Consider the following 9,438-nt stretch of genomic DNA (forward strand, 5'->3'; position numbering starts at 1 on the left):
GATGATTTCATAGGAGACTTAATTACTCGACCAACTAACATCGCAGTTTGGGAGACTTGTTTGCTCAACCAAATGGGTTGGGAAACTTGTTTATTCAACCAACTAACATCATAAACTTGTTTCCTCGACTAAATGAGTTGGGAGACCTGCTTGCTCGACCCACTAAAATTGGAATTTGGGAAACTATCACTTTCCTTAAAAAGCTATGGAAATCGTCTTTGTTCTTTTAGGATATTTTCTTTATTTCTTAAGAAACTAATTACTCTCATCAAATGTGAAGAAACTTTTTATTTCTTAGGAATCTGATTGCTCTCATGGGATTTCTACTCCTTTTTATTCCTTAAAAGATTAATTGTTTTCATTGGGTTTTAAGAGACTTTATATTCCTTAAGAGTTTGATTGCTCTCATCGGACTTTTGCTCCTTTTTATTTCTTAACAATTTGATTGCTCTCATCGAATTTTAGGAGACTTTTCTTTTTTCCTTAAGGGTATGGTTGCTCTCATCAAATTTGTACTCCTTTTTAAGAGACTACTCGCTATTGGATTTTATGAGACTTTCTATTCCTTAAAAGTCAGATTGTTTTTTTGCTCCTTTTTATTCTTTAAAAGACTAATTACTCTAGTCAAAATTTAGAAGCTTTTCTTTATCCCATCGATTTTTTTTTCCTTCCTTAAGGGACTAATTGCTCTCATCAGATTAGTTGAGAGGCTAGCTGCTTGACCAACAAGTAGATTGACATTTGAAAGACTTATTGCTCAACCAAATTAGTTGGAAGTAAGGCTACTCAACCAACAAGTAGATCGACATTTAGGAGACTAATGTTCATTTTCGTCTTTTTTTTAAGGATACTAATGCTCATTCTCATATTTTGGAAAACTAATGTCCTTTATCGTCTTCTTTTTAAGGAGACTAATGCTCCTCTCTCATCTTCTAGAAGATTAATGCCATTTTTCATCTTGATCTTTTGGAAGACTAGTGCTCATTTTCATCCTCTTTGAATTTTGTCCAACCAAAACATCATTACTAGTAACTAAAAAATGTCAATTCAAGTTTTAAACAATTGTATATTAGACATATCACCACAATTTTTCAATAGTTAATATTAAATTTAATCAAAGAGGTCGATCTTAAACCTATCTACCGACCCAATCAATATTGTACTATCATTAGAGAATTCTCTTAACCTTAATTTTTCAAAATATAAGATTATTCAAATATATGACAATCTTGATTCAATCCACTTTAAACTTATTGATCCAATGTCCTAACACCACAAATATATTAAATTTTAATCGCTTAAAAATATTTATAAATAATATAAACAAAAATAAAAAAATGTCATCAAGAATAAAATAGAAGCAAAATTTTTACACAGGCACCAAAGTGGAAAAAGTATTGAAGATAGAAAATAAATATAAACATTTATTGAGATAAAAAGAATATAAATGTTAGTCTTAGTTATCCATCCGCTAACTACTATCTGGAAGACAAATCATCATCTAAGATACGTAAATAAATGATAAATATTGAAATAAAGATAATTTTTTAACGAAATATCAAAATGAATTTTTTTTATTAAAGTTCGTATCCAAAATTTGTATATTTATTTATAAGGTAACAAAAAAGTTATTAAAGTGAAACATTTATCTATATTCTTACATTAAATTTATAAAAAATAAAAACATAAAATTAAACATTGATTTAGCTTTATAATGTAAAGTAGATATTAAAGCGTGGTTGGAGAAATTAAACCCATAGTTATATTATAATTTGTGATGGTTCCCAAGATTTCTGACCCATGGAAAACTGGGCCCTTTTCGTCAGGGGCTAATCGCTATCTTGTGTTGCCTTCATTTTCTACCATTTTCAATTATCCCATCATATCAAATTTGATTTTCTTTTGTCTTTTTTTGATATTTTGGATTCATCATTGTACGTGCGAAATAGCAAAGAGCTTTGGGTTCAATAGTCATGGTTCTCCTTGAACTGTGAATTTTGTAGATTTCAGAGTAACAACATTCTGGTTGCTACTTTCTCCATGGCTGCTACTCCTTCTTCTACATACCCTTTCGGAGTTCCTTTCCACTCCCTGGGTAGAAGAGTGGATTGCTCAACCTCCCTGTTCCCCCTCCACGTCGAACTCTCTACAATTTCTGTGTCCCCTCGTTCTACTTCGAAGGTATCTCTCATTCGCAATTGTCTCGTTTCATGAATTGCAGAAGAAACAATTCACCTGAATTTCAATCCCTGCTTGTGTGAGAGTACTAGGATTTGTCTAGTTAGTTACGTTTGTTAACTCTTTTAACATGGTGAAATGTTCCTTTGATTAATCAAATCTGGTTTCCAGAGGGAATTGAGATGCTACGGAACATAGAGAAAGAGGATCTAGGCAGAATAAAGTTCGCACTGTTGATTGATGTCTTTTATACAAAAGTGATTGACTCTGGCAACTTGAAAGTTTGTATGCTTTGTAGTTCTATAAAAGCATTGTTTCTGCAAAATGGGATAGTTTGGGTGACTTGATATGGTGTTTAACATAAGGGACATTGAGGTGAACCAAATGATTTTATATGATTCATATCACGAAATGAATCTCAAAAGACTTTGTATTGTACAATACATAAATGATGATGCAAAGATCATTGGTATGAATCACATGATTCAGTGATCCTTGATTTTTTTTTCTTTCACCAGTTCCCTTGAGAAATTAAAAAGTCATATAAACTTAAATTGTTAAATTAGAAGGAATTGAAGGAACACACGACATAGCTCATCCTATTTGATTATTCTGCTACTTTATTTTTCACTTGTCAACCATTTATTCAATGCATGCACTCTATTTGGCTATTTCATTGCATCGTTTCCATTTTTCAAAACTAGAGGCTCCACAAATCAGATCTAATAAACCGGTTGATAAAAGTTACAGTTAAAATTGTTTCATCTGTTTCTAGTTTGAAATGATTTCTTTGAACACTATATGATATATTTAAAGTTATTTTTTCATGTTTATGAATCTTTCGATTCAATACAAATTATGATTCATGATTCAAAAATTAACCTGGCTATTTATGATGTGAGTTTCAATTTGATAACCCTTTGATTGAACAATTATGTCTTCCACATGCTTTTTATGTCACTTGATGTTGGATTTTGATGATCCTGTAATATTAGAACTGAGTCCATTTTGAAATAATGAGACATGGAATCTTAACTAGTACAAAATTATTTACCTTCCCAGTCGAAAAGTATTACAGCAAAAATTTACATGTATTTAGTTACTGAAAGACTGGGTAGAATCTAATGGGGCGGTGGATGCAGGGATTAGTTGATCGAGTATGTGCACAGCTAGATAGTGATGATTACTACTGGGAGAAAGTTCCAACACCCATTCTTGATAATGTTGAAAACCCTCTTTGCTTGAAGAACTTATCTATTAAGGTTAACTGTAAGCTCGTTATCATTTTCGTTTTGCTTTTACATTATTTGCTCTCACAATGTTGAAGTATCTCATTCCCTAAATATTTGTCTTTGCAGGAACTGAAACAACTAGCAGTTGAAATCCGTTCAGATTTGTCTTCTATTATGTTACGTACACAAATATCAGCTAAAGCAAGTATGGCAGTGGTGGAACTGACAGTTGCAATACATTATGTTTTCAATGCTCCAGTAGACAGAATATTGTGGGATGTTGGGGATCAAGTGAGAGTTTTAAATTACATGCAAAAAGAAAGTGTTCCTCTCGTTTTAAATTTTCCTCGCTCATTTTGGGCATGAAAGTTGAATGCGAATTGCAAATTGTTAAAATCATTGTTTCCTAGGAGCTCGTTTTGAAACAGAACAATGAATATTCCAATTTATAAGAATTCAATGAATGATCTGGTTTGGATAATGTAGCCATTTCATTATTTGTGTGCTTGCAGACATATGCACATAAGATTCTTACAGGAAGGCGATCTCTCATGACAACAGTGAAAAGAAAGAACGGTCTTTCTGGTTTTACTTCCCGATTTGAGAGTGAATATGATGCATTTGGTGCAGGTCATGGATGCAACAGTATTTCTGCTGGACTTGGTAGTTTGTAAATCCTTTTCCCTTTTTAATAATATTTGTTTGTTCAAACACTATTCAAACTCTGTTCATATGTTTTTATTGTCATTGACTGGTCTGAGTAAATTTGTTGGGTTGATAAATTGTACTTTTTCTACATTTTCCATTTTAAATGACCTCAAAGTCCTATGTATTATTTTATCAGGTATGGCAGTTGCCCGGGATATTAAGGGCAGGCAAGAACGTGTAGTTGCAGTTATCAGCAATTGGACTACTATGGCTGGTCAGGCATATGAGGCAATGAGCAATGCAGGATACTTAGACTCAAATATGGTTGTGATTTTGAATGATAGTCGTCACTCTTTACTTCCAAAAATTGAGGAGGGCCCAAAGACATCTGTCAATGCCCTATCTAGTACCCTGAGCAAGCTCCAGTCCAGTAAATCTTTCCGAAGATTTAGAGAAGCTGCCAAGGTATGCCTCTTTTCTTCATCCTCAGCAAGAAAAGAATACTTGATAGCTTCAAATTAGTAGTCTTCAGTATATGCTGTTGGCAGGCAATGTCCATGTGATAGTGCCTTGTCATTCAACTTGAAACGAGCCTACTAAAAGAAGCATGTTTTTCAGCGGTAAATAACTCATAACTTTGGTATAAAATGGATTTAGTTTGTACATTAAGAGAGCAATGATATTAGTACAATATGGGGACTGTGGAAAATAGTGTGACAACTAAGGAAGATAAATAAATGTCCAAATATGCTTTCCACTCCCACAAATGTGTGGTTTGATGTGCATCCTTTTCTATATATATATTTTTTCGTATGTATAATAACAAATGATACCTAATAAGGTTTAATTATGATCCTTCATTTAGATCCCATTTTCACATCTCATTGCTTTGCACTCCATATTCAAATCATATTCAAGCGAGTGAAAACTTGTCTGCTTTATAACAGGGTGTTACTAAACGAATTGGTATGCATGAGTTGGCAGCTAAAGTTGATGAATATGCTCGTGGTATGATAGGTCCTCAAGGTTCTACTCTTTTTGAGGAGCTTGGGTTGTACTACATAGGCCCAGTGGATGGACACAATATTGAGGATCTAATATGTGTTCTGCAAGAAGTTGCTTCCCTGGATTCAATGGGACCCGTCTTGGTACATGTGATAACTGATGAAAATCAGGGAGATGAAAACAATCAGAAAAGTCACATAACAGATAGGCAACAAGATGGTGGCATTTCTTTTGGTAACCTATGATAATTATATTGTGTTCATTGTTCCATTGCATGTTATTTCTTGCAAAATAGCTTTTCTAGCCATTATGTGTTTACACTATAGTTCTTTCTTTTTCTACTTTTTCCCCGTGGTTGTATTCTTATTTCAAAAGCTCAAGCCTTTCTAGAAAATAAAATGAATCTCTTTGTATACTGATTAGTTTATAGATAGATTCAATGCGGTAGCTTGAAGATAACTTGCTTATGAAGGATACGATACTATGTAAACAAAAAATAACAAACTAATGAACCTCATATCAGTAACTGGAGTCTGATATATGGATTAATAGACACCATTGAACTCTACCAAAACTAAAATCTCAGTAAAATCATTTAGTTTTATATTTTTCTTCAGATATTTTCACTGAGTGTTTTCATGTGTTTTCCTTTATCCCTTTCAATTGTATTCCCAAGCATTTTGACCTTATTTTGATACAAGTTGAAGCCAGCAGTGGCTTCTTATGGCTTCTAGTATATAATTATTGTTTAGATGCACAGTCATATCTTATGAATGTCAGGAGATTATAGTTTAGACTCTTCACGAGATTGACCTTCTCGTCATTTTGAAAATTTGACTGATATGTGATTTGGCCACATAATTATTATTGGTAACTGTTTACTTTTCAGATCCTTTTAAATATGATTCGTCAGATAATGTTGTTCGGCCTCAAACATATGGCGATTGCTTTGTGGAGACTTTGGTTGCAGAAGCAGAGAAAGACAAAGATATTGTGGTTGTTCATGCTGGAATAGCGATGGAGTCATCCCTTGAATTGTTTCAGGGGAAATTTCCAGATAGGATTTTTGATGTGGGAATGGCCGAGCAACATGCAGTCACCTTTGCTTCTGGTTTGGCATGTGGTGGATTGAAGCCATTTTGCATTATACCTTCTTCCTTTCTGCAAAGAGCCTATGATCAGGTTCAACTTTATATCAGTTTAAAGCCTTAAACTACCACGAAAACTGCGATTTATTGTTCATAGAACATTGGATTTCTCTCAGAATAGATTATTTGTGGTTGGTATAAATCATGTAGTGAACAAATGTGCTTAGGGTGTCAAATTGTCAGGACTGTACTGAAAGTGATTGTACTGTAAAAAGTATGAACCTTCAGGAAGTCTGGTACTTGAGGATCTCTGACCGTATTACAAAAATATATAACAAAGAAAAGTAATTATAAATCGTCTCATTATACCACCATTGAGTAATTTTAATATGGCTCTATGCGGTGGGTGGAAGTGTACCTGCTTAGTGCCTACTTACTTGCATGAGAATGGATAGTCAGTTCGCATTGCATAATAATGTGATTTAAGCAATTCTGATTTTTAACATGTTACGTATCACATATAGGTGATACACGATGTTGATCAACAGAGAATTCCAGTGCGCTTTGTCATTACAAGTGCAGGATTGGTAGGTTCTGATGGTCCCCTCCAATGTGGAGCATTTGATATAACCTTTATGTCATGCTTACCAAACATGATTGTCATGGCACCATCTGATGAGGTTGAACTCACCCACATGGTAGCTACTGCTACTCGTATCAACGATCAACCAGTCTGCTTTCGCTATCCAAGGGGTGCCCTGGTTGGGAAAGGCTACACTGGAGGAGATGGAGTCCCCATCAAGGTAATTAGGCGGCACTCTATTTTCTCCATACATTGAAAGTTATACTTAAACTTTGAATAGGGTAAACTGATTAATAAACCTAAGGAAGCGTCATTCTTAGCTTCCCCAAATACTTGTCAGAATATTTTTTATATATGTTCCTTCTCTAAATTTGTGGTGGTTGTAATCTGTTACAGATTGGGAGAGGAAGAGTTCTTGTTGAGGGTAAAGATGTTGCTTTCCTAGGGTACGGATCGATGGTTCAGAACTGCCTAAAGGCTCATTCACTCCTTGCAAAACTTGGCATTGAGGTGACTGTTGCTGATGCAAGGTTCTGCAAGCCCCTTGACATCAAACTTCTGAGGCAGCTGTGTAAACATCACTCTTTTCTAATCACTGTCGAGGAAGGATCTATTGGAGGATTTGGTTCCCATGTTGCCGAGTTTATTGCAGTTAATGGACTGCTGGATGGAAGAATTAAGGTAATTGGATCAAGCTACGTATGTGGGAAGGTTATACTGCTAGGTTCTAAGAATATTTTGGATTATGAATGTGCTATTCACCTTCTATACATAATTGGCGTAAAGATATAAAATTAACAAATTTACGTACCTGTTTGAATTTCTTGACGTCCCTTTCATGTAGCAAATTGTTTATTTTAGTTTTATACTGTTTTGAAGATGATCTGCTGATTTTATATTGTGTTGATGCATTTCTAATCACACACAGCTTTGACATAGGTTGTCTGCATGTTATGAGTAGATTTTTGTTTTATGTGACCACAAGTTTGTGATATGTTTTTTGTGGATGAACTTTCCAGTGGCGACCAATTGTCTTACCTGACAGATATATTGAACATGCATCACCAAATGAACAGCTTGACCAAGCGGGGTTGAGTGGACACCATATTGCTGCCACTGCACTGAGTTTGCTCGGCCGTACACGGGAAGCTCTGCAGTTTATGTGTTCCTCCTGACTTGTTATTTGATTCTAGCCCTGCCCTTTTTCAAATTCCATGAATTGAAGTTGGATAACTTCGTTTTGGAAGGGAAACAGGACAGAAAAGATGTCAAGAATGCCGTTTTTTTTTTGTATAGAGTGTAACTGATGTTAAATAGTGAAAAGGTAATTAATGGCAGTTTTTGTTTTTTGACGTCTAACAGTGTAAATTGTTGAGAACGTGAATTTTGGATGCGGTAGTTTTAGTTTGGAAGTGTAAGATAAGAATGTCATTGTGTTCGAGTGTTGTGAATGGGCATTTTGGATGCAATAGTTTTAGATTTGTTCCACAAAATATTCTCTCCGTGTTTATTTGTAAAACTCTAAAATGTAGTGATGCTTATCTTTTAACAAAAAACTCACTGCCTAATATTTCTTCCCTTACATATCTTTTGATTAAAATATCCCTATTCAATTTAATGAGAGGTGGTATTAGCAAAAATATTAGCAATAATAAGTTTGGATTCTGTATTAATTTTTTTTTATGTTGTTCGTCTTTAAGATATAATTAGATATAGTGATGGTCATTAATTTAAATTTTTTAAATATATTAAAATTATTTTAAAATATCAAAATAATATATTTTTAATACGCATAGAACAACATAAAAAAACTCAACAGACAAAAATTGGATTAGAACAACATAAAAAGATTCAAGAGAAAAAAATTGGACTAGAGAATGATAAGTATTAATAATTGTGATTATTTAATAAAGGGTTAGTTAAATTTTAATTGTTATAATTTTAAGTATTTTTTATTGATAGAATTTATTTTGAGTGTTCAATCATTGTTTACATGTTTTTATAAAATTGAGCATTTTTAATTGAGTTCATATAAATTTTGTTTTGTTAATGTATAATTTTTTATTTATTTCTAATTAAATATTTATCGTTTCATTTTGTCGTCAAGTAAAATAATATGATTGTTTGATTTTAAATTTTTAAGGACAATATCACAGATTTAGATCACAAGAAAAAAAGTTGTTTCCAATCTTGGTTATCTATATTGTTCTATATTTCTACATGGTCGGTAGGTTTAATTTTTGTTCGATTATTTAATTTAAGAAAATGAAAGGATGTCATAAAAATAATTACAATTCCATAATTTCCGATTTATGGTATTATATGCTTGAGATTTAAATAATTTTGTCATCCAGTTGAAAAAAATTGAAGATTTTGAATGCCTATAAAAACATTTGTTTAAAATATTACTTTAATTAAAAATATTAAAAGTTATGAGAAACTTAAAATCTAATTATAATATTTGTTTTCTTTAGACACACATAATTAGTAATGATGATATAAAATAACAATCATATTATCTCAATTAACTACAAAGTTAAATTAAAAAAACTTAATTAAGAAAATTAAATTAAAAAATAATTAAGAAAATATAAGCTTTTGTACAGTGAAATAATAAATTTTGAGGTTACTTTTCATTTTTTATAAAATATATAATTGGTTAGTACTATTCTCAAAATTGCATTATACAACTAAATATTAAGTG

The 9,438-nt window shown here is 32.6% G+C and overlaps 1 protein-coding gene across 1 annotated transcript; it reads left to right on the top strand.

Moving 5' to 3' along the window:
* The first annotated feature begins 1,814 nt into the window (after window positions 1-1,814).
* On the top strand, window positions 1,815-8,227 carry LOC114163967 (probable 1-deoxy-D-xylulose-5-phosphate synthase, chloroplastic). Its single transcript, XM_028048386.1, has 10 exons — window positions 1,815-2,181; window positions 3,321-3,440; window positions 3,537-3,701; window positions 3,923-4,073; window positions 4,255-4,523; window positions 5,006-5,297; window positions 5,953-6,245; window positions 6,676-6,954; window positions 7,131-7,415; window positions 7,754-8,227. The coding sequence occupies exons 1-10, from the start codon at window positions 2,041-2,043 to the stop codon at window positions 7,907-7,909; spliced, it is 2,151 nt and encodes a 716-aa protein (XP_027904187.1). The 5' UTR covers window positions 1,815-2,040; the 3' UTR covers window positions 7,910-8,227.
* The last annotated feature ends 1,211 nt before the right edge of the window (window positions 8,228-9,438 follow it).

The sequence above is a fragment of the Vigna unguiculata genome, chromosome 9, assembly GCF_004118075.2.
Source record: "Vigna unguiculata cultivar IT97K-499-35 chromosome 9, ASM411807v1, whole genome shotgun sequence".
NCBI lineage: Eukaryota > Viridiplantae > Streptophyta > Magnoliopsida > Fabales > Fabaceae > Vigna > Vigna unguiculata.

What these genes read in the sequence shown, in the direction of transcription:
- LOC114163967 (XM_028048386.1), top strand. Translation starts at nt 2,041, where the DNA reads ATGGCTGCTACTCCTTCTTCTACATACCCTTTCGGAGTTCCTTTCCAC. An exon ending in TGTGGGATGTTGGGGATCAA is followed by an intron (nt 3,702 to 3,922) that starts GTGAGAGTTTTA and finishes GTGTGCTTGCAG; the next exon opens with ACATATGCACATAAGATTCT. An exon ending in GATTTAGAGAAGCTGCCAAG is followed by an intron (nt 4,524 to 5,005) that starts GTATGCCTCTTT and finishes GCTTTATAACAG; the next exon opens with GGTGTTACTAAACGAATTGG.